This window comes from Dermacentor variabilis, chromosome 3, assembly GCF_050947875.1.
Source record: "Dermacentor variabilis isolate Ectoservices chromosome 3, ASM5094787v1, whole genome shotgun sequence".
NCBI lineage: Eukaryota > Metazoa > Arthropoda > Arachnida > Ixodida > Ixodidae > Dermacentor > Dermacentor variabilis.
Window position 1 is genome coordinate 18,318,948 of NC_134570.1, and position 26,382 is coordinate 18,345,329.

Genomic DNA, 26,382 nt, shown 5'->3' on the forward strand with positions numbered 1-26,382 from the left:
GAAACTGCTGCGGAAATTTTGAGGAGGCGTCGCCAGTCTTCCTTAATTCACTTTTTCCGTCCTTATTCCGGGGTACTCAAGCTTCCGCTGACGATAAAACGGGCTTACTTGCAATAGCCTACGTGTATTCCGCAAACGTAGCTCAACTGAACGATCAAGTTTCGCTTTCAAAATGCTTCGCTGCATGAAGAGTCCCGAGCAAGCCGGGTAACTTTCAGTGCTGCGCCCTACGCAATTCTCGAGGCAAACGCTCGACGCGTAAGCCACGCCAGAACACGCCGGCCGGCAGTGCAAACATCACTCCGGGCTCGCGCGACACGCGATATCGTCTTCCAGCGTGGCGTGCGCGCCGGCGCTGGCCATCGGCTCCCACGGACATCGCGTGACCCCGCGCGGACAGCCGGTGTTGTTCTCACGACGCGAACACCGTGCAAACAAAAGGGGCGGCCGTTCAACGTGCGGGCGTTGACGACCTGCTGGAGGAATTTCCCTGTTTTGGTTTTTCCGAGACACGTGGGGCGAGGGCACGTGAGTGACTGACAGCTTTGTCTGGCAAGCCGCTCTCTTCTTGGGGGCGCTGCGACCAAGTTTCTACAAGTTTCCGGCGTATGTGGAAAGGTGTAATGGTTTCAGGACTTACTTTTGGAAATGCGCTTGTTTGCTTTAAATCAGGGCTACAATCAGGACTCGATGGGAACCAAAGGTCAGTGGGACGCCTCGCATTGGGCGCTCACGGGAAGACTACAAATGAAGCTGTGCAGGGTGATATGGGCCGGGCTAGTTTTGAATTGAGGAAAGCTCGCAGTAAAGTTGATTATGAAGAACGACTGAGGAATATGGAAGAAAGTAAATGGGCTAGCAGAGTGTTGAGGTATCTGCACAGGAAAAACATTGATTTACAGTGGAGGAAAAGAACTAGGAAGCTTACCAAGAAGTATGCGGCCTGTAGGGTGGGAAACACAGCGACAAAAAAGGTCAAGCAGAAAGTCAGAGAGGCTGAAATAATCTCATGGGTGGTGGCAATTGAAAAGAAACCTGCCACGAGTAACTACTTAAGAGGAAAAAACGAAATCAGGAAAGAAGCAATTTATGATAACTCAAAGGGAAGCTCATTGCTTTTCGAAGCGAGATCGGGATGCCTTAGAACACGCACCTATAAAGCGAGATATAAGAAGGAAGAAGAAGCATGTGCTTGTTGTGGTAAAGCTAAGGAATTGATGGAGTATGTTTTACTAGAATGTGAAAATATCGGCCCAGCGGTCAATTTCGGGGCCACTGGCCTCCTTGAAGCCCTTAAGTTCAGCGAGAGCAGGAAAAGATAAACATGTCCGCAATAGAGGCGATTGGAAGATTGGTGAAAGAAAAGTAGGGAAACGACAAAAAACGGAGACGTACAAAGGCAAAGTTCGCCATAGGGGATCACAAAATTTGGTTGTGGGAGTTCATAGGGTTTTTTTTTTTCTTTTTTAACCTAGGTAGCACATTAGTTAATGTAATAGCAAGAGCCTGGTGGCGCTACCCACCGCCCTGTTCCAAAGGGGACGCTCATAACATCCATCCATCCATGCAAAGGAAAGCTGACCTATGTTCGTATGCACGATGTGCGAATACACTGACGGTGCACGGGCACAAGCACTAGAGGACAGGCCCTGCACTTAGGACTTACGAAAGGTGTGAAAACTGTCGCGTACGGCTTCGCTGTTTTTAATGTGTGACTTGCTTGGATCGCGATACATATGAGAACGATACTTCTTTTTTCAGAATGCGTAAGCATTTCTGTGTCTACCCAACGAGGAAACCCGTCCGTCCGACACGTGATCGCTTTCAAGGCAGGCCTGCAGCGGAGAGCGAATTGACCTTCGTGCTGCCTCTCGGGCTTCAATGCGAACTAAGCGGCGAGAACACAGCGCACACGAAGCTATCGGCACTCGGCGCACTCTGACTCCGTCGCAGATTGCTTTCAAGGCCCGCGCGGCCGCGCCATACGCAACCGCCGCCAGACTACGGTTGATCGCGGTTAAATACGGTTCGCCTCCAGAGCAGGCAGCGTCATCGACCCCGTCTACGTACGAGGTATACCGAACGTGACACTGTTCGATTACGTCACGTATTCGCTCCATTTACAAAATCTCTCTGGTCATTTCATCCCACGCACACATCTTCTGGGAGTTATCTATAACATGAGTGCACATTGTTAATACTCGCCTCTGCGTCGCCTCACGCTGGTCTTATTTAACATTTAACAAACGTGTTGCAACCACGTTTCTCCGTTTCACGATTACTTCGCGGTGTTTCTCGCAAATACACCAAACACAGCAGCATACGATGACCGAACAGCAGGCTATTACAAGTAAATGCTTGCGCATCATTTAGATAACTCCCAGAGGAGATTTTTATTTCGCATTTTGGTGACACTGCAGTGCTGTAACATATGCAGTCTTGTGTCCTTCTTTCGCAAGGGTGTTTGTTTCTAGACGGTGAAAAAGCAAAAGTTGCCATGAACAACCGGGTCATGAAAAAAATTAAAAATGAAACGGCCACTCTGCACACATGTGTATAGACAAAAGTTTTCGCATTAATTAGAGAAGTGACTTTGTATCTACGTTTCTCTTGTTAATTGCATTCTCTCTTCTATTTCAATCTCACACTTGCAAATTTGGAAAGAAGCATACTACGACAAGAAAGGTGTCCTTCCTTTCTTTTTCTTACTTTTTTTAACATGTGGACGTTCATCTCGGGACATATCATTATACAGCGCTTTGAGCAGCTTTCTAGGTAGTCGCACGAACTTTTACAAATGACGTATAATATTCTATACGCCGAACATATACTGATTATGGTTAGGAATGCCTATGAAAAAAAAACTGTTAGGGCGAGGGGGGGAGGGGGGGGGGCTGTAGAGTTATGGCGCGCGCGTACACGTGCGGAGCCTGAAAGAAACGTGTGGTCTCTCGGCAGGTTTCGGGATTTGTGGCGAACCAAACAACATGGCGAAACTCCGTCCACCCGCTTTGTAATGATGCAAGAAAGGAGCAATGAGAAGAGGAAAGCACGCCACAACTCATCACACACAGAGTATGATTATTACAGACGAGAGTCTCGTCCCATAATCAGAAAAAAAAAATATTTTTTTTCTTTGTAAGGAAGTTCAAGCAAATCCTTTTGGTAATAAATGATCACACTTAGAAAAACATCAAACTGCTTGAGTTTGCTCAGCTGTACAGAGCGACAACTGTCGAAAGTTGTGCATTGTAAAAGTAACCACTCTAAGTGTTTCGCTGTAGACCAGCGCGCTGGGAGATTTGCTTTAGAGGCGATAATAGGCGTGCAGGTCGCCTAAGAAATTTTTTCAGGGGATTAGGGGGAGGGGGGGTTGGCACTAACTTGACCGGGGAGGAAAGGCGGATAGGGGTTGGGGAGGAGGCCACATGCTAACAGGAAAACCTCGGCAGGGGGTCGGGGGCAAGTGCCTGATGTGTCAGCCTCTGGCCTGGCTACGCCACTGCTTCAACCGGGGTGCGCTGGAAGCAGTGTATGAGCAACGTTTTAATCGTCTCTCCATGCCGCACGCGACGGACACTTTGGGTGTCGGTCGAAAGGCGTTCAAAAAATTCCGTCCACCGATGTGTTAAAATGCTCGCTTCACGGACTTTTTCAAGCAGGTGCTAAGCGCACGTGCTGCCATTCTCTTAGCTGATGTGCGTTTGTTTATTTGTAACAACGCTCACGGTTCGCGTGCTAACGCTCCTGTAAGTAAAAGCCATAAGTTTTCGCCTCGAAGGCTGTCATATAATTGTTAAAGGGTGCTCCTCCCGGCAATGATGCTTACTGCGGTGAAGTCAGCTTTAGTAACGTTTTTTTCTTCTTTTTTTTTTTCTTTTTTCTCCCTGTGACATACGTAATCATGCACTCACGCACGGGCAGCCATTGAGGCTGCGTCGTCAGTATGCTCTGTTCATATTTTGGTGCAGACGCGGTCCTTCCCTCTTCATTCTCCCTGATTTCTTTCTAAATTGCTTTTGCTGCGTGAAAACTTGCCGGAAGTAGAACCGCGCGCAGTGCATAGCTCACCGTCGCAGGTGGGTCAGAGCTGGACGTCCATATCGTAGAAGTTGTTGTCGTCGGTCTGCGTGGCAATGCTGGCTCGGCTACTTGTCGAGACCAACGAACAGGCAGAACGCTGCTTGTCGCTCATCTCGTAGTCAACTGCATGAGATGAAAGAGAACATGGCGTCTACAAGCGGGACGACTCATATATTTTGTTAATTTTCAGTTTATTTACACGTACACTGATTGGGTTGATATATAGGGTTAAAGGCCAGATTAGCTCGTCAAACTGAAGTAACGCCGCCCGTGCATTGTTCAACCAGCGGGGCTGAAAGGGATAATTGTCACACAACCGACTGTAGCACTTTAGCTACAAAGGAAACTAAATACGGGTTTTTCAGAAAGAAGGCTTCGCAGTGAAGAAAAATTCGTCCTGAAACGGGGATTGAAACCGCGACCAACGACCAACGCCTTTTCGGGGTGGTCGCTCTAGATTCGATCTAACCAGGAGGTTAGCCGATCGAATTAATCGACAACTCGAATCGCATGGGCGCTGAATATGCCGAAATTGAATCTTTTGGGTTTCCTTTTTATCCACAGTCGGGCGGTTTGTCTCGACCTTGCGGGCTTCCGCTGAACTGGTTTTGCAAGAGCGTGGGTACAGCAGCAAGCAGCTGACCAACTCTACGCGTTTTTAGTGCGCCATTCAGAATAGCAAATAGGTCGTCATCATCGCAACGTCCATGGCGTCATCCGCCGAACGAAGATTTCGTTAACAAAATGTCCATGTGCGGAGTTCTGCAAGTGCGTTTTTCTGCGCTTTTCGTTTGACCCGACTCGGATGGTAGGTCGAGATGCCAGTGGACCGAACAAAGGCGGCGTGATCGCGCAGATCGGCGTGATCGCGCATTATGTCAACGTCAACCTTGCTGCTTCGCTCTCCGATCATGCTACTGTCAGTTTTGACGGAGGTAGGGTGATCATCTGGTTCCAGGGAAATCGATAGGCGCTAAAACTTGCTTGCGGATTCCGCAAACATGCGACTTTCCTGTCTTCGTGACTCTGACAGATTCTACGCAGCTTCTGTCTGCCTGACTTATCCGGGAGTAAGCAAGTTAAATTAATATACCTGTAACGATTTCTTTTTTGTTGAAAGCCTTAGAATTCCTTCTGATGCGTTGTCGCTGTTTCAGTTCTTGCTTTCGTACATTCTTTCTCATCTGTTTCTTTCTTTGGTTTTCCACCTAGTTAAATAGCGCGAAACGAGACAAAATAGGGGACAAAGACAAGCGCTGTCTTCGTTCCGCCTTTTCTCGCCCTCCTCTGTCTCGTTTAGCGTTGTTTAACAGGGTGGAAAACCAGGTAGCTCTGTGCCATACCTTATTGCAGTTTATTTCTAGTTATTTCTTTGGCACTGCAACATTAACGAAACAAGTTCTCAGTTCCCACGAGCGAAATAATGGAGCAGGTTAACGGGATGACAATGAGATGAAGATTGAAAGGAGCCGCCGCATTCGTTTATGGCGTATCGGTCAGCACGTTGGGGACGCGCCGAACTGGGTCGAAATAATATCGATGGTTTTACATCTGCTATACATGACTAATTCTAAAATAATAATAATAATAATAATAATAATAATAATAATAATAATCGACGAAGGTCTCCCTGCGATCACCAATTACCGCTGTCCTGCGCCAACCGATTCCAACTAGCACCCGTGAATTTCCTAATTTCATCGCCCCACCTAGTCTTCTGCAGTGCTCGACTGTGTTTCCCTTCTCTTGGTATCCATTCTGTAACCCTAATGGTCCAACCGTTATCCAGCCGGCGCATTACATGACCTGCCCAGCTCCATTTTTTTCTCTTTATGTCAATTAGAATATTGTCTATACCCGTTTGCTCTCTGATCCAAACCGCTCTCTTTCCGTCTCTTAACGTGATGCCTAGGAATATTCGTTTCATCACTCTTTGCGCGGTCCTTAACTTGTTCTCAAGCTTCTTTGTCATACTCCAAGTCTCTGCCCCATATGTCAGCACTGGTAAAATGCACTGATATTGTACACCTTCCTTTTCAATGATAATGGTAAGCTTCCACCAGTCAGGAGCTGACAATGTCTACCGTACGTGATCCAACCCATTTTTATTCTTCTATGAATTTCCTTCTCATGATCAGGGTTGCCTGTGATTAAATGACACAGGTAAACGTACTCCTTCACAGACTCTATAGGCTGACTGGCGATCCTGGCGTTCCTTTGCCCGGCTATTCACAATTATATTTGTCTTCTGCATGTTAATCTTCAACCCCACTCTTACACTCTCTCTCTTAAGGTCCTCAATTATTTGTTGTAACTCGTCTGCAGTTAATTCTGTAGTACAAGGAGAAACAGCGAATAGACCTAGGAGAGACTTAAAAAAAAGCTTAGTGTCGACCATTTGTGTCGACATGATTATGTCAACGTGACATATTTCATGTTGTTCGTTTTGTGCTTCTAGTTCGGAAATGACATCAGAAACTGCAAAGAGTGCCTTCGTACAGCACTGCTATGGTGTACGGACTAGCTTCTGCCTCTGTAAGTATGCCGGCTTGCCACATCGCTGCAAATCTATTCTGTAAGAACGAATTGGCAGGTCTAATTTTTGTGGCAACGGTGTTCTCGCCTAGCGATTTAAACGTAGGCTTCAGTTCGGGCGCTATAGTGGCAAAACACGGTGAGTGTGACCAAGCGTAGAATGGTTGCGTTTATCTGAAGGGGGGGGGGGGGGGGGGAAGCGCGGAGTGGTAATGATTTTAACCGTTTTGATCGACACAAGACAAAGTTCATGATAATAACGCCGTTTCGCGCATATTTAGCCTGTTTACAACATATTCAGGAAACGGCGTCGCTATAGTGACGCTTAGCCAGGCAGACGACCTGTCAGTCGCAACGTAGACAGAGCAGCTCTTTACGCAGTGCCACAGCCGTAGAGCGTAGAGCTGCTTTCGGGCTCACTGTCTTAACAACGACTAAACAAGAGCTCAAGAAGTGCTGGATTCAGTGAGCTCTTCCACAATTAAGCGTTTAAAGCGATCAGAGATAGCATCGCGACCACTGATGGTTCACCCCCTTCCACTGTGTTTCGTGGGGCAGGATCAGCCCGTAGTACCGTGTTACAACATCGCACTGGACTATCGACGCAAACGGCGGTTCCGTAACGTGACGCGACCCTATACATTTACAGACGAAGTTGGCTCGTGCACAGCAGCGATATACAGAAGCGTGCTCACCGTCAGACTGCGTGGCCGACTCGACGCGGTTCTTGAGCGTGCCGTACTTGGCCATCATGGACTGGCGCACGTTCTTCTCCGGGTGGAGCACGATGATGTACAGCTTGGGGAAGAAAAAGCAGATGAGGGTGACGGTGCCGCTCAGAGAGACGGCCATCGCCATGGTGGTGAGGTTGAGGAGTACGTGGTGCCAGGTGGTCAGGTAGATGGGCAAGAAAGCCAGCCAGATGACGCACGTGGCGTACATGGCGAAGCCGATGTACTTGGACTCGTTGAACGCCTCCGGGATCTTGCGCGTCAGGACCGCGTAGACGGTGCACACGATGACCAGCATGAAGGGGTAGATGAGCGACAACGTGTACCCGATCAGGTTCACCGACGCCAGGCACACGAGCAGGTTGTCCTCGCGCGTCGGGTGGTGGTGGACGGCGCGCGGCGGGTTCAGCGCGAGCCACACGGTCGCCACCAGGCCCTGCACCGACACCAGGGCTCCGCACAGCGCCAGCTGCGAGCGCGGCGATATGCAGCCGGGCCGCTGGGCCGACCGGCGACCCGCGTGGAAGATCCGGTGGATGCGCACCGCCTTGGCCAGCACCGAAGAGTACACGACGGCGAAGCAGAGGCCCAGCGCGGCGCGCTGCGCGCCGCACATCACCGTGCTGGGCCGCTGCACGAGCAGCAGCGCCGTGCCCTGGCACATGCAGACGCCGCCGAGGAGCACGAAGCACAGCTCGCGGCCCGAGGCGCGCACCACGGGCGTGTCGATGTGCCGGAGGAAGATGAGCAGCGTGGCCGCCGTGAAGACGGTGCCGAGGGCGGCGAGCACCAGCGTGGCCACGGCCAGCGGCGACGAGGGGCTCATGTGCGACTCCGGCACCGGCACGCAGCGCTCGTGGTGCGCGTCCGGCAGCGTGCCGGGCGCGCAGTCGGCGCACACGCCGTTCTCGGCGGCGAACGTGTAGCCCGAGCAGCGCACGCAGTGCCAGCAGCACTGCTCGTTGTCCACCATCTTCTGCGCGGAGCCGCGCGGGCACGGGTCGCTGCACACCGAACGCGGCAGCTCGCTCGAGCCCAGCCGGAACTGCAGCTCGGCTAGCTGCAGGTGCAGCGTGCCGTCCACGTACTGGCCCACGGGCACCCAGCGGTACCTGCCCGGCTTGACCTGCTTGAAGTGCAGGATGTTGTAGCGCGCCGGACCGTCCCCGCTGTCCGAGAAGCGGAAGTGGTCGTCGCTCAGGCCTGCGCCGGGGTCAAGCGCCGTTCGTGTGTTTTGGCGTTTGTCAATGAATGAGTGAGATAGATAGATAGATAGATAAACAAATAAATAGTTCGCCTTTATAGAAAGGAAAGGAGCGGCCGCATAGAAGCTGCTGCACTGGGTAGCTCGACGATGGCCGCCCCCTGGTATGACAGCAGCGGCAGGAAAATAATGGTCCTCACAAATTCTTTTGAGTGGTTATTTAATCAGTATGCATGGACACGACATTATTACACGAAAACAAGGAAAAACACTGTTAGCGTGAAAATAGAACACTCAACAAGTAACACTAAACGGGAAACATAAAAGGTGGAAATGCAGTTGAAAATGAAGTAGGAAAAGAGTCAATAGAATTCAAAATGCAATAATTTAATCAATGGAATTGGTGAAATGATGCGGAGACTCGGAAGAGCCTACTAGTCGCAGCGGGCAACTTTTCAAGGAAGGCGCTTCTGCACATTCTTGGAGGCACAGTGTTCTTTTCGGGAATTGACGTCCGGCAGGTAAAAAAAAGAAAAAAAGAAAAAGAATTTGCTCGAAGCTAATAAACAGTGATCGAATAAGGGAGGAATGTCAACGTTTCAACAACAAGTGGACTGGTTTTCGTCGGTGTTCGAGATTAATAGCAGCTGGCTTCGTCACCTTCAGAACTGGAACCTAAATGATTTCGAGGATATTCGTGCGAATCAGGGTTGCAGAATATTTGACACGCCATGGGTCACGTAAGATTACAGACACTCGTTCACGGGCCCTACGCTGCTCAGCGTACTGCTGGGGTGATCAGCGTTTGACAGATGTGGCGCTCACTGAAAAGATCCTTGGAGTTTGTATTTTCTCTACAAGTCCATATTTATACAGTTACACGCGTTCATGACCAAAAATAGAGGGGGACAATTTTTTTGAATGGCTACTGCACATATCATGGACACATTTGGAGGCGGCTGCATATGTGCGTACTCACCTGTGTCCACATATGTGCTTTACAGTGTTTGTCCTCGTTTCTCGTCCAGTGAGCTGATCTTTCTTACTTTTTCAATGTACTTTTTGCTTCTACTCTGAAACTTCGGTATGGGGAATCAAGTGCATCCATAAGGATGATACGCGCACTTCTTCGTTTGATTTGTATTATTTTGCTTGAAATAAGTTTTGTTTACCTCTCTGCAATATATATATATATATATATATATATATATATATATATATTTATATATATATATATATATATATATATTTATATATATATATATATATATATATATATATATATATATATATATATATATATATATATATATATATATATATATATATATATATATATATATATATATATATATATATATATATATATGTGTGTATATTAAGTTCCTGGCGCACCCGCAACACACCCATGCCCAATAGTGAATAGATAGACAGCTTTATAGGTCGATCCACTCCTACTCAAACGTGCGTGAAAACTGGAGATATGTTATCGTTAGGCAACCGCACGCACAAGTTTCGATCAGAGTCTGATGCCTTAGTTAAATGATGAGAAATTTAATGTTCGTACGGCGGGACTTTCACTCTCCGAAGAATGCCCGCGAAATAGTTGTATAAAATATTTACTTTCTCGCTCAGTGTGAACTTCAACGCAAATGCGCGTGGATAAACGGTCGGGCACTGTAGCTCATACTGAGCGCGATAGTACGGGACGTGCTCATAAAGGACATCGTGTTTTTTTTTCCTTTCTTTTATAGGAAATTTGTTGAATCTCAGCTGCAACACTGAGCATAGTGGAGACAGCCCTCGCGACGTCAATTAAAGGCTTTCCGACTGTGTTCCTTTTATTTCAGATGGGTTAAAATGAAGACCCGTTTTCATTTGCAGTATATCATTGGGGGAATTCGTGTGGTAAACTTATTTTTACAGAGCTTGCTAGCAATTGTTCCGCGTTTAACGCCATTCTTGTATTATCGCTCCCCTTGCTCTCCACGGTGCCCTGCGCGTGTTGTCAGGTGCACTTAGTGGAAACACCAGGGGCGCTGTTAGTGTGCCGTGGCTTGTGGCGTAATGGAGTGCACGAATCAGGGCTCGCCCGCCGTACTGATATTTGAAGTATTACGTGCTGAAAGAATCCAGTGGTTTGATAAATGAAATCGCAGGCGCCCACAACGGCTTTTCCTGTGGCCTTTCGCACGTAATACTTCACTACGTCAAGTAACCGTGGAGAGAGGTAATTTATGCGAAGGAAAGGCAGAGAGACCGGCCTGAGCCGGCGCACTCTATAGAGCCGGCTTCCCTGCACATGGGGTCATCGAGTACATAAGCGACGACCGACAAGCGCACCTTGGAATGTGACGTTCTTCAGGTAGGAGAGCAGGTCGGTGCCGTTGACGGGCCGCATGCTGTCGCAGAGGCCCGTCACGTTGCCGCATATTTCCTCGTGCATCTTGCGCAGCGCGTACGCGAAGGCGAGCACGGCGTTGCTGACGAACTGCAGCTGTGCCTCGAGCTTGTAGGCTTTGTTGTCGCTGATGCGCTCCTCGCCCGTGCAGCTTCTCTGGTGGTGCTGGTTGAACGGAGTCACCAGGCTGCCGTTCCATTTGCACCTGCGTGCAGGGCGCGGCTTGGGCGAAACGCAGCGGCACGGAAGGCGGAGAAGCTGCGCAACGGGTTAAATTACATTGCTACTCTTCGTAGCGTCAAAACTTCTTCAACGATTGTGCTCGAGCATGTGCCTTGTGGTTAACATGAGGTAACCCTTAACGGCGATCGCTAGTGAAGACAAGAAAAGCACACATAATATAGAGAGGCCGTCCTGCGTATATATATACCACCATGCAGAACCGCAGTCAAATTGCCAGTGGAGCGGTTTCTCTCGATCAATTGCATTTAGGAATTTCAGTTGCACGTAACCAAACCGTACACTTCAAAACGTTGCCCGCATATGACTAGCCTCCTTAGAGCGTCTCCCGCGTGCACACAATGCTTTGGAGCACTTTCTTAAGGAATGTTTAACAAGGCCGTAGTTCATCCACACACATTTAACTTCGCATAATGCACATGAGCTGCAATGTTGCCCCTATTTTCACCAAATTTGATCTCGGTGGCTGTTCTCGTTCTTCTAGAACAGCGAGCTCAATTATTCGCCGTTATTAAAACACTTGTAATGTTCTGGAGCTGTTTCATAAATAATTCACTGCAAACACCTCAATTAGACCACACATTTTGAACTTTTCCGCCACATCAACCATAACGTTCCCCGTATTTCTGCGAACTTTATTTATTTATTTATTTATTTATTTATTTATTTATTTATTTATTTATTTATTTATTTATTTATTTATTTATTTATACCTGGAATGCCCCTGGTGGAATGGGGCAATACATGAGGGGTGGGTTTTTACATTTGTGGGTGCTCTTCGACGAATGACTTGAAGAGGCTAAGATTGCAGCTGTGCTCGGTGGGCAGATTATTCCACTCGTTCGCTGTTCGAATGACAAACGAGTTGAGATGCGCAGTAGTGCGCGCATGCGGTAGCTTTGCAATGAGTGTTGCGGAGCGAAAGGCGACGAACAAGTATGATAATCGAGCAAGCAAGAGACGAATGATAAAAGTCGTACTAGAGGGACAGGCGCGCTATTTCCTTTTTTTTTTTTCGAGACTCAAGACTGTGAAGATTAGCTCTATGTTTTAGTTCAGAGACGCTAGAATAGCCAGAATAATTTCAGAAAGCAAATCTGAAGCGCGGTTTTTAATGGACTCGGGAGCTTTTTGTACATTAATCTGATGCGGGTCCCAAACTGCGCGTGCTGTAGGATGCGGAGGTCATGGCCTCGTTGTCTGGAGTCACACAGAGGTTCGCTCTCTAGCGTACGCTACCAGGGCGTCACACGGAGGCTTAGCGGGCCCACGCCGTCGTCCGAGCTTTCTTGACGAGGGTTACTTCTTTCGTGAAGATTACGAGGTCGAGAGGATGGGGAACAGAACAGGGGGTTTAGTTACATTGGAAAGACAAACTTATTTGCAAAGAACAAGGTGTACTCGTACTGGCCGGAGCACGGAGCGCAGCACATCGTTCTCGTAGGATGGACTACAGGTCAGAGAAGTATACTCCTACATCTTTCCGGCGAGCACACATCAGAGCACACACTAGCTACATCAAAGGTGTCCAATTTTAAACCCTGTGTCTTCTTCTTCGTGGTTTGGGTGAGGGAAAGTACGCTTATTCTGCAGCCCCATATTTTCTTCTTCACTGCTTTTAGGCTTCCTCCGTTCCTGAACATGTTCTCAGGAACGGAGGAAGCCTAAAAGCAGTGAAGAAGAAACTAGGAATTGGCAAGAATCAGATGTATGCTTTAAGAGACAAAGCCGGCAATATCATTACTAATATGGATGAGATAGTTCAAGTGGCTGAGGACTTCTATAGAGATTTATACAGTACCAGTGGCACCCACGATGATAATGGAAGAGAGAATAGCCTAGAGGAATTCGAAATCCTACAGGTAACGCCGGAAGAAGTAAAGAAAGTCTTGGGAGCTATGCAAAGGGGGAAGGCAGCTGGGGAGGATCAGGTAACAGCAGATTTGTTGAAGAATGGTGGGCAGATTGTTCTAGAGAAACTGGCCACCCTGTATAAGCTCCAATAGGTCCTAAATTAGAATACGCTACTTCTGTATAGGATCCAGGCCAGGATAACTTGAAAACAGCCTTAGAAGTTGTCCGAAATAACTCAGTTCGATTCATCTTTTCTAATTATAATAGAACTGCGAGAAGTTCTTAAATGAAACATAATCTTAGTCTTCCTTTGCTGTCTGTTCGGCGTAGAATTGCGCGTATAGCACTCTTTCATAGGATTTATCATCATTCTACACTGCACACGCAATACTTTACAAAGTTGGATTTTCCCTTTATTAAAGACCTCATTATGTATCACAGCGTGTTGATCGCCGTCACAACGTTGAGACTTATCTATGCCGCACAAAGCATTTTTCTCAGTCTTTTTTCCCTCGCACATGTATAGATGAGAACCACCTTCCCGCTGATATCGTAAATACTACTGATAACAACCTTTTTAATGATACTTTAGCTAACTTTGTAAAACCAGGAATTTCCTTTTTTGACACAGCAGCTAACTTATTATAGAAAGAAACCTCTTGTATTCTAGCATTGTCTTTTGTTCATATTAATCGCTGCGTTTTGTTTACTTCCTTTGTACCACATTTTCTTTTGTACCACTCTCCTCTATAATGCCTCTGGCCTTGCGGGTATGATAAATAAATAAATAAATAAATAAATAAATAAATAAATAAATAAATAAATAAATAAATAAATAAATAAATAAATAAATAAATGAATAAATAAATAAATAAATAAATAATAGAATCCAGCACGCTGTTCGCGATATAAGTAGAGATTATAATTTCAAATTGGCAAAGAAAGTCTCAAAAACCAGTAAGTGGCGAGACCTGGCGGTGAAATCTTGATACTTCGGATGCATTCTATGAGATTAGTGTACGTAAGTCGACTGTTATTAAGTACATCATAATCATTACTTATAATTGCAGTTGGTATATTATTAGACACTCGCGCATCATTATATGCTTCGGAAGTCAAAAATGCACGCGTGGCTATTCACCCTACTACTCAACCCAGTATCCCACGTAAAGGCGTCGTTTCGTTTTCGATCCGATTGGTTTCGTTTTGACTGGTTAAATACTAAATCAGTTGGAAAGGAAACCACGAAAACACGTAGCTATTATCGCAGAAATCATTCAACAATTCTGAAAACATCAATCGCAGGAAGATCGACTTGATAAACGAAATCATGCATTGTTACAGCATGGTCACACTTGTCGTCTGCCTCTCACTAATGCCTGCGTATAATTGCTATCGCGCTCACCTATCACCGTTTTCAGCATGCTTCTAGTGAACGACTACATTCCCACTGCAGGTTGTTGCAGAAGAATGTTCCACGGCGTTTTCCGAGTTAGCACTTTTGATTAAACGCTCTGACCAATAAGCTTTCCATTTCACTAAAAAAATGGGTACCATGAAAATTTGTAGTCAGTCCCTTTAAGGAAGTTCTTGCAAAGGCCGTAATACATCCATCCATATTCACCTTAATTCTCGCGCGCATCAGCCGTAGTGTTCCCTCCATTCTCACCAAATTTGATCTCGGTGATAGTATAGCTCTCCCAAATCAGCGGGCTAAATTCTGCGCTGTTTGTGAAGCGCATAACACTTCGGAGTGCTTTCTTATATCATCTACTGCTAAGGCAGTAGTCAACACATCGCCCATAACCTGCCCATCATTCTCGCCAAATGTAACCAAGGCGAATCATGTATAGTTCACCAAGGGCGCCGCAGACGCCTCCTGTAAACCGCGAAGAAATTGCAAATTTCGAAGGTTCAATAATTATTTGCAACGCTCATAATTAAGCCAGAAACACTAAACTTTCTCAACACATCAACCTAAACACAAGGTCTATTTCCATTTAATGTAAACTAGGTGTTACGCACACTTCCTTCAGGACACCGATAAACTATGCAAATAACGGCGCTATAACGTCTTCGAGCAGTTGCGTTTAGAAATGTCTTTCAAATCCCGTAATTAGCCAAACACTAATTCATGCAGTTTTGTCTTCACAGCACCTATAAAATGATCCGTGTTTCCTCGAAATGTCAATTTCCCGGCATATTGAGTTCTTTCTGGACATTGGGCGAGCTTTATTTAAAACAACTTCATTGTGTCGCGTGTAATTGAACGATGCCTTTACGAATGTCTATTCATTCCTAATAGAAACGGCCAAAAGTGCGGCGTGCAATTTTTGCCGGGATGGCGAGACAATAGAGCACATTCTGTGCCACTGCCGATCCTTCGACGCTCAACGGTGCGCTCTGCAAGCTTGACTCGGCCGCTTGGAGAACAGAGCGGGCTCGGAGTAAAACATCCTGGGACTTTGGCTTGTAGGCATTCTTGCATGCGCAAGACCACAAAAGCCATATTGCATTTCTTGAAGGCTACTGAACTGAACTTGTGTCTATTAGCGAACATTTCTGTGCAGGTGTGTTCGCACTGACTGCATCTTTATTATCTTTGTTATCTTTACTTTTTCTTCTTATCTATTATTCTACCCTTCTCCCTCCCCAGGTTTAGGGTAGCCAACCGGGCACGACCTTGATTAACCTCCCTGCCCTTTTCTCTTCATATCCCCCCTCTCTCTTGGACAGCAAACTTATAACGTGGTTCATAAAATATACTTTTTAACGTTGTGGAGCTCTTATATAAGTAATTTGCCACATATGCTGTAATTAACATATAAAATTTAAAAGTTCATGATTCATCACCCACAATACGTATAGCTTTATTTCAAACCATGTATAAACAAAGTACCCCGTTTCGCGTTCTGAAGAGACTAGGGAAACTGAGAGCACGCCATATATGCAACGCATCAAAATGGGAGAAAACGAGTATACAGGAATTATTTTCAAATCACCTAATTAACCGAAACACTTCGAACGCTGCGTACACGTCACGTATAACATGACCTCCATTCTCGCTAAATATGAAATTGCTGCCACCTTAGGTTTTTTTTTTTCAGATAAGTGAAAAAAACCTATGAGCGTATCATGTAGCGCCTCAAAACAGGCCGAAAACGATGGTTTAGGAATATTCACTTATCCCCCAAAATAACCCACATACTTCAAAATTTGCCTCTACATAACCCCTAATATGCCTCTCATTTTCCTTGTGTTTTTTTTTCTGGATATAAACAAGGTGAAATAATTAGTTCTCCCAGGATACCGTGAAAATTCACCTATAACGTTTTAGAACGCTTCTATAGTCGTACTAATAGCTTCGCTGTAGAGGAGCACTTAGGCAGAGCAGATTCGGCTAACTTTTTCATCGTCGGGTGCCGAATCTGACGCTGCATAAGGCACTTCACTTAGCAGTGAGCCTCGGGATTCGACCAGAGCTCATTCTCCCCCTTCCCCTCCCCTCCTCTGCCTTTGCTCTCTTTTTGACTGATTATGAGACAGGACGTAGATAACCAGCAACCTTCGACGCTCCATTCGACATTGCGGCACTGTTTTGCTCACAGTGCGAAAGCAGAGACTGTGGAAGCAAATTTAAATCTGAAATCCTTATTGTGGACGCAGCGGCACGGCGCCATCAATATACGTCTCCCCAGATGAAGGTAAACATACTTGATATCAGAACTAGGAATTGGATCAATGAGAAAGTTCAAATAACATAACCAGAAACATGCGACATATTAACTTTTCGCTTTCTTGCGCGCTTCTGGTCAGTCGCAATAATTTGGGAGCCGGTCACTGCTGCGTCTGTGTTATAACTGAAGCGGATAAGTATACGGGAAAAAGAAAAAGTTGCCGATCACTAATTTATACCAGACCACATTTTAGGAGGTCCCAGCATGCATCGTCGAGAAAAGGGCTCGATATGCTAATGGGTGAGGTAATGAACGAACGCTCGCTGTGGAGTATTCTATTATTAATACATATCTCAGGTCGGGGCAACAGGAGCGCGCCATGTTTGTCTGCTGGGGTCTCGTTTGGGGCTTTCCGAAAGTAACACCTGCCGCGAAGCGAAACTCACGGGTCATCGATTTCCAATTCACCGGCAGTGTGTATAGGCGCAACTTGGACGTTGCCCATCCGGTAATACACCTCGCCTAACTGCGTTGAGCATAGCGAGTCTTGAACTGGCGTGCACGTGACACAATGAGCGCGCTGCCGCGATGGCGAGCGGCACCTGGAAAACGCAGATCTAGCCACGGAAGTTTGGGCTTTTCTCCGAAATCAGAGTGAATTAGAAAAGTTACTGAGTTTAACAGGACTCGCTAACGGAAAAACGAGCAGAATTAGCTGGACTTACGGCACAATCATTGCAAAGTGTACAATCTTTGAATTCTACCAATAATGACATGTGGAGCAGAAACTTGCAAGTTAACAAAGAAGCTTGGTATGAAGTTAAGGACGGACCAAGGTGCGTTGGAACGAAAACTGATTGGAGTAACGTTGATACAGCAACACAGCGCTGTCGGTTAGAAAGCAAACATGGTAAGCAGGTATATACTAGTTGGCATTAAGAGGAAGCAGTTGAGCTGAGCAGGCCAAGTAATGCGTAGGGCAGATAACCGGTGGACCGTTAGGGTTACAGAGTGGGTGGCAAGGGAAGAAGGGGAAGCGCAGTCGAGAACGGCAGAGTACAGTATATAGGTGGGGTGATGAATCTGGAAAACTCGCCGTCATAAGATGGTGTTCTCTGGCGCAAGACGACGACTATCACGGTAGCGTCGCTGGTGAAACCTTTACGTGAACACACAAAATAAATAACAGAGTTTATGCTTTTCCGCCACAACAGTGCATGTTGCATTGTAGAAATAAACGATTAATTCATTCATCTGCATGGTTGGCGGTGAGGCTGACTGTTACGTCCTTCAATTAATTTAATAATTTGATTGAGTGATTTCATTGTCTTCCTGCAGCTTAAAGTGCCTGGCGACAATACCAATGTGAAATAACACATCGCATTCATTTAACGCTGCGCATAGATTTCCATTTCTTCGGCAGTGGATGTCTGCGCCATTTAGGCGTCGTACACTAAAGAGACGAGAAGTATTAATGTACTAAATCGATAAGCTAGATGCACTAAAGAAATCTTCGTGCCGTACGAGTGACATAAAGGGTTGAAGCAAAATAAAAATAAAAGAAAGAAGAACGAAGAAAGACTTTGGAAAATCGTATAAGAAAATCTTGGATGTATATGTATGCAACGCAGTCGTATGTCGTATAGCTCTGCGTAAAGATATTCTAATGCATTGTTAAAAAAGCAAGCGACGATGACAGATGTGAAGGTTCATAGCGAGTACATCTGAGCGCCCCAGCCATGAACACGTGACAAAAACTAAGATAAAATAAGTGGTCGCAGAATAATTGTAAAAAAAAAGTGCGATGAAGTGGTTACAAAGCTAGAAATTAGCAGTCGTGCGTTTTCGTGTTTGTCTATTCTCGTGACTATCCAGCGCAATTACGCATCTTTACAGAAGCTCCAGCAGTGCCTTAGTTCACGCTGCGCTCAAAACCGAAAAAAGGAAGACATGAAAGCTCTTGGGGACCTTTCCCTTTTTTCTTTTCTTTTTGCTTTCTGTATGTCTGTCTGTCTCTATCTCCTCGACGCAATTAAATACTACGATGACGCAAGTAGCTCCGAACAAAATTATATAACACGGTGCATAATTGGTGTTAAAACTTCACGTCTTGCGCAAGCCTCCTCTCGCGGAACAATGAAAGGCCTAAATCCAGCAAGACGGCGATGGCGTCGGCCAATATGTAGTCGCTACGCGTCGTATACGGCGAACGCGCGGCGCAAGGCCAGCTCCTTATTCCCTGTTGCCGTGCCAGCGCGCAACTCAAACGCGGGCGGCATTACGGCGATCGCCCTCGTCACCACCGCAGTCAATTCTCTCGTGGGGTCAATCGCGCGCTGTAATTTCCGGAGCTTCTATTTAGAACGCGGCAATGTATGCGTGTACGCGAGTCATCCGCGAACGAGATTTTCTCACTTGCGCTAGCTGCTCCGTTTCGATAATCTCGGAGCTCAACTAAAGCTCGATGACCCAAATCCATTGCATGCAACCAAAATTCACGCTGACCAAAGAGCGCCAAAAGGGATGCCAAAAGACACAATGTTATCGTTCAATTTGTACTTGAATCATGTGCACATTTGCAAATTGATGACATGAAAACGTAAAAGCAAACATGAACAAAAGACAAACAAGTAGAATATATACACCGATAGGCGCAGGCGGAAAGTTTTCATTTTTCTGGGGGAGGGGGCCTTATATGAATGTTTACAAGACCTCATAGTAGGATACAGTTCAATTTCACAGCGTGAGTCTTCTCGCTCCGCCAAGCATCTGACGTCTCTCGGTGGTGTAATCACCCTTCGTGGAATTGTCGTATACTTCGCTATCACTATTACTGCTTCGCCTTTCCGTAGAAACTGCAGCTTTTCTCTCTCTCTCTCTCTCTCTCTCACTTTCTCGCTCGAGTATAAGTGCTGCTGCGCATGGCTGCTGTTGATTCTGATTTCGAGCGAATCTGGCGTGGCCTCATTTCAGTTATTGAGAGAATTGTACAGGGTGTCCCAACTGCCAAGTCTTTGTCATGGACCAAGTTGATTTATCAGCCGGAAAAAAATTAATACGCAATCAGTACGTCGCTGAATATACTGCTGTTATATATCCATTGGCTGTGCCTAGAAATGCCTCACTGACACTTCTATAATTAGGATAGTACCTCTCGAGTTAGATAGTTATTTACAATTATCTAAAGAAATCTCAGGAACGAAAAAGCTACTGACGGCTACTACACTGTACTGGAAACAATATGCGCTAGGTTTTTTTCGAGTAATACAATTTCACTTTCTTTTTTGAATCTTGGTGTATCATAGTTAATTGGGACACCTTTGCATGCAAGTGACGATGTTTCCATCCCTAATGAATGGAAGAGTTTCTCCTTTCTTTTTCACGAGTCGTTAGCATTGCTTAGTGGAAAGAGAAACAATACTGAAACAAATATCATTCACGTGCATTTCACACACCATTGATAAAATGCTCTGCCGAAGGGGTTGCTAAAGTCTGCAGTTTTTTTGTTTTTTTTTTTGCAGGGTCAGAAAAGCACGCAAAGCAATTTGAAGCGAGGTGAACATACAGCAAATATTCATTTTCTAGGTATAGACTATCTATACCTTTAGAAATAATTGTTAATAGGCTACATGCTCCTGTTTCAAACATATAATAAACTTTGTCCTGAGTATGTATCTAAATATATTGTATATGTGCATGGTGTTTACAGTAGAAATTTAAAACAATGTTGAATTGAGCAAACACGAATGATGCCGCCGCCGCTGGTACTTGTAATGCGCTTGTTCTCCTATTGTCAGAATTTGCCGAAATAAAGTGAAAGCATGAATTAAAACCCGTTCACGTCCGCGCCAACAATGATGCGGTAAGCCATTAGCCGCAATAAAATTTTAAGTGAAAAAGTCGAGGCAAGTCAAAAGAAACCTCAAACGATGTGGCTGACAAAATTCTGGCAATGACACGTTGGGGGCGGGGGGGGGGGGGCAGGGGGAGGCTACGGCATCGCCAGGGGGGGGGATTGCTAACCCCCCCCCTCGTAGTCGGCGTCTATGCCGATAGGTGTTAGAGGCTACAGCAGTGAGGAAGAGATGAATTAATTAGATGAAAGGCCGGGACAACGGTCCTTTCAGTATTATTAGTGCCTTTATTTAGCTTCTTGCCTGCCACTCATTACCTATTCCCAGTCCGCTCACACTAATACCACTTAAATATGATTATCACGAATGACCATCTGATAATAATGACATTGTATACCGAAAATATGGGGAAGAATTTTTATCTGGTGATGCTTTTACTGTAAGTATCGAACCTCAATAACTTCCGGCACTTAACCTTAATCACCCAGCATATATAGGGTTAACTAACCCTGTAATTCTCAGCGTACTATATATGCTAGGCTCACTTTGATGCTTCAGAATCCTAATTTAAGCACGGGAACCCTAACGTACTCAAGGAAGAATGGCGTAGACGAACAGGGACGAGATAGAAAACACGTACGAGCACAGAACGCGGAAAAGAGCCCAAGGAGCTAGTGATGTGATTTAGAAGTGCTGACTGTTGGTCGTGTTTCGTCCATACTGAAATATGTCGTCCCTGTTCGTTTGCGCCATTCTTCCTCGAGTACCAACAAACCCAACAGTCAGTATTTCTAAACCTTAACGTATGGCATATAGCCGCGTTTTTGATGCGCTGGTTTCAGTTCTTGATAGCTCAGCAAAACAATTACTAAGAAATAATGAATATACTAATTAAGCTATACCTGAAATGTCATTCCGTTATTTCTTTACAAGTATGTTATCCGTGGCCAGAAATTCACGTAAATAAATTACAAGTCTTCATTTCAACAAACTCTCACGTTTAGATCTTGAAAAATGACTTTGACTTTAGACTTGGCTGAAAAGGGCACGGCAGCTGAGCTTCCGCACAGATGAATAATCTGCTTGTCTTCCTCGTGCAGTTGATCGCCAGCATACTTGTGATACCGGCGGGAAACCAACAACCGTGTCAGCACTTCCGAGCCGCCTATGTGCTTCTGCGCGAGAATGACAGTTCTTCGGAGCCTCCGATACTGCAATCTACGGATGGTTTCCGTGACGTACCATCGTCAACTCCTAGCGACAGCAGCAGTGCAGTCTTCCAGTCGTGCGAAGCGGCGCTGCGGGCTTCCTGGACGATAAAAGCTGTCGACGAGACATCACAACCCAAAGGGCGTGGCAACCGGGCTTGCGCACAGATGAATAATCCGCTTGTCTTCCTCGTGCAGGTAAGAAAACGCTTTGGAAAATGCTCTCGTTCTTGTGAGCCTTGCCTTGTCGTGCTGTCGTGCCCTGCGGTACTTCTCGATGCAGTGTCTGACATAGTGTACATAACAAAGTTGCTATTGCTTGCCGGCGATGTTGAAACTAACTCCGGACCCAATACGGCGGAAATTTCACGACAGCTACAGCAGATTGCAGAGGACAGAAAAGTAATAAAAGAAGAACGGTTAACATCAATCGACAACAAATTAGAGCGCTTAACTTTCTTTAAGACAAGCTTTCCTCGTGTACGGAACAGGTCCTTGGAACTAAGGCTAGACGACATCGAGAATCGCTCCAGAAGGTCGAATCTCATATAGTCTTCGGTATGCCAGAAGAAGAAGACGAAAATCACGAGTCGCTGGAACGCTCAGTGTGTCAGAAGGTTGTCAAAGATTTCTTGAAATTGGACGAAGTCGCGATCGAGCGCATCCACAGATTAGGTAGACCGGAAGAAAACAAAATAAGACCAATAATACTGAAGCTTCTAGATTTCAGGGACAAAGCGAAAGTCTTGGAAAACTGTCACAAACTAAAGGAGACTGCGTTTACCATCAGTGAAGATTTTTTACCCCGCGTTCGCGACCATCAGAAGAAACTTGCGGAAATACGGCAGACCAAAAAAAGATTAAGGCGATAAAATCTCTCTGGTTTATAAAAAACTAAAGATAAGCGGGGAACTATATTTTTGGGGCGATGTAAAAAAAGACGTGTGCCCTGTTACACGTGCTTCCAAACCAAACAAAATACCAGGACACGGAAGCACGAACCCTACGCCCGTGCCGCCAGCAACGTCCCAAATAACTTTCATGAACATAAATGCGCGTAGCATTGGCAACAAGTTCGGTCACCTTGAGTCATTACTAGTGGTTTTCGAGCCCTGCTTGCTTGCCATTACGGAAACCTGGCTAACAAAAGACATTAACAATATTGAAATAATTCCCCCGAACTACGCTATAGTTCGTAAGTACCGACCGACACGTGGTGGAGGCCTGTCATTGTTGGATGCGTTTATTTCAGCCTTTGTTCTGATTCAGACATATTTCAATCATAACTGCGAGTCGGCCTAGTTGGAACAGATTCATCTTAAAACTTTTTGTGCGTAAACAAACAGGAACGAAGAATAGGGGCAACACAAGGACTAGCGCTTCCTTGTGTCCGTCCTTGTGCGCCCGTCCTTGTGTTGCCCCTATTCTTCGTTCCTGTTTGTTTTCGCACAAAAAGTTTTAAGATGAATGTTTCAATCATTGTATACTTGCATACAACGTCATGTTAAGGGCGCCTGACTAATATTGCTAGGGGACTTCAATGTTCCTGACACTGACTGGAATACACTGCAATATCCTTCACCTTGCGCGGAAGTTATTCTCGTTATAATGCTTTCTTTCAACCTCACGCACATCGTAACAGAACCTACCTGCGTACAAGGAACTAGCTCTAACATTTTAGATATAGTGTTCCTGAGCAATCATTTGCCCTATGACGCGAACGTAGAAGTACTAGAAGGCCTGTCTGACCACGAACTAACAGTGTATTCTGTCCCGTTTCATTACACTACACGCTCTACTCGATCAACAATAACATATCCTGACTACAGCCGAGCTGATGACACTAACATACTTGACACATTATTTGAAGAGCTACCATTGTTCCGTTAACTCTCAGATGACACTAATACCAATATGGAAACCCTATGGCGTAGGTTTTAAAATATTCTATGGTATTGCATTACTAATTTCGTTCCTACCAGGACTAAAATAATGCGAAAGAATAATCCATGGATTACTCAAACTGTAATTCATGCCAAGCGGCAGGTCCGACGACTGAAAAAAATGCCCCGACGTCACCCATCAAAAGGAACAGCCGAAAAATTAACATTTGTCATTAACGATTTAAAATCTGAAATCAAAATAGCTAAAACTTTCTGTTTTTCAAATACGCTAACAAATTTCCTAAAAGATTCTCCCCAAAAGTTCTGGCGTTACTTATGTCCTAAAGTACATAATGAAAGTCATCCGTCCTCGAAGGAAAACCGAAATACTGCAACCACACTAAATAACTACCTTTGTTCTATTTTCACTACAGACGATAGAAATGCACCTCGCAATAGCCCCTGCACCGGCAAGCAACTAGGGCCCCTTACTGTGACCTAACCTGGAGTCTTCAACCTTCTACTAAATTTAGACACTAAAAAAGGGCTGGGGCCTGATAATATTTCTAACACATTCCTGCGCAGATATGCCGACTGGATTGCGAAGTCTTTAGTAATACTCTTTAACAAATCCCTCTCTTCCTGCACCTTTCCTAAATAATGGAAAACAGCTAAAATAACACCAATACATAAATCAGGAATCAAATCAGGTCTCTTAAACTTCAGACCAATCTCACTAACCAGCACAATATGCAAGCTACTTGAGCACATCATCTTAAAGCACATAACAACCTATCTAGAAGATAACCAAATTCTAACACCTTTCCAGCGTGGCTTTCGTAAGAAACTTTCTATTGTTACTCAGAACTCGTGCATGACGTAACCACCTATATCGATCACCATAAACAAGTCGACCTCATTTTCTTAGACTTTTCGAAAGCCTTCGACTGTGTGTCGCACCCAAAACTTATTAGGAAGCTTGAAATAACTTTAGGAACTGGCCCAATTTTAGACTGGATTATTGATTACCTCACTAACCGTATTCAGTTTGTCGAAATTAACAACGAGAAATCCTTCACAGCTGATGTCACATCAGGTGTACCACAAGGAAGTGTCTTAGCCCCAGTGTTATTCCTAAGTTTTATAAACGACATTCCTGCTAGCATTTTAAACAAAATCAGACTTTTTGCCTATAACTGCGTACTATATCAGGAAATTAACTCTCTCATCGACCATATAGCTTTAAATAACGCCATAGCAGCAGTAACCAAGTGGTGCGAAGATTGGCAGATGACTATTAACGTTAACAAATCTGTTCTATTATCTGTCACCAGGAAGAAACATAGATCACTCTTTCAGTACACACTAAAACAACATTTCTCTTGCTTCGGTCTGTGAATACAAATACCTAGGAATAGTACTAACCTCTGACCTCAGATGGGATGCTCACGTTAACAAAGTCACGGAAATCGCACTAAAACAGTTATTTTTCATTAATAGATGCCTCAGACTAGCACCATCTGATATAAAGCTACTAGCATATAAAACATTTGTCAAACCGGTACTAGAGTATGCAAATGTCATTTGGTTTGCTTTCACTAACAAGCTGATTAAAAAAAACTTGAAGGTGTTCAGAGAAAGGCGCTCAGATAAGTTTTTAACAAACATAGGCTGGAAGACTCATCGACAGAACTACTCTGATAATCTGGGATGCTAGCCCTTCAAAACAGAGCAAAATTAGCACGCCTTAATACCATTTACCAACTCATAAACAATCAATTACATCTGGATACCTCACTATACATAACGAAATCTCAAACGAGGAAAACACGTCATAAACCCCCCCACACACACTCAGCGAGTTTGCATTCCGTATTGACACTTTCAGGTATTCATTCTTTCCGCAGACTATACGCGATTGGAACGCTTTGAACGTGAGCTCTGTTAATAGTTCATCACTAACTGCCTTTATCACGCTTGTTGAAAACGAGCTACTCACATCTAAGTAATTATTTTGTTTATTGTCAGAATCACTTTGTTACTACCTTTGTTTTGCATTTTGTGGCACATTTATCTGTCCAACCTAAATCTTGCAGCACCAACCTCATTGTATATTTTTTACTCCCGCTGATGTATAAGTTTATTCAATGTAATAATGTGCATTTCTGAACCGTTCATCATTGTCATGTTTGTATGTCAATGTACTTTTCTGAATGCCCTTTCTGTTACGATTCCTGCCGGGTTTGACAGTATTAAATAAATAAGTAAATAAATAAATAAATAAATAAATAAATAAATAATTATTCAGTCAGCGCTAATTCGCTTACTACTCGCGCTCCATCTATTTGATACGCGGCAGTTATCTCGTCTAGGAGCTGAATGAACTGTGAAATGTAAAGAAAATAATCTCAGCAGCTCAGTACTTGGGTGTTGACGAGGGACAGCGCGAAATGTTAGCCCGCTAAATGATAATGGCGCAACGACGAAACCACGCAAAGGGGAAGAACTTGAGCCGGGATATCCTATGACGCCGCTCCGGTCCGAGTACAGCGGCACCTAACCCTTTTCACCCCCTGTGCGGTATACAGACGACCAGGCGCAAATTACCCCGAAGGTGGCATTAGCATATTTTGCAAGACCCCCGGCTACTCGATGGCTCGACCTTCCAGACGCGGCTCCCCGCTTCTGGGGAACGATTGCTTGAGTTTGCGT

At 45.2% G+C, this 26,382-nt stretch overlaps 1 protein-coding gene across 1 annotated transcript in view; it reads right to left on the reverse strand.

Moving 5' to 3' along the window:
* mtt (mangetout) overlaps positions 1–26,382 on the reverse strand; it is a 50,555-nt gene that overhangs the window by 8,448 nt on the left and 15,725 nt on the right. The window contains exons 6-8 of the mRNA XM_075684352.1: positions 10,897–11,159; positions 7,314–8,552; positions 4,072–4,206 (exon numbers count right to left, since the gene is read on the reverse strand). Of these exons, the coding sequence (XP_075540467.1) occupies positions 4,085–4,206; positions 7,314–8,552; positions 10,897–11,159 (1,624 nt within the window). The 3' untranslated portion in view covers positions 4,072–4,084. The remainder of the gene's footprint in view (positions 1–4,071; positions 4,207–7,313; positions 8,553–10,896; positions 11,160–26,382) is intronic.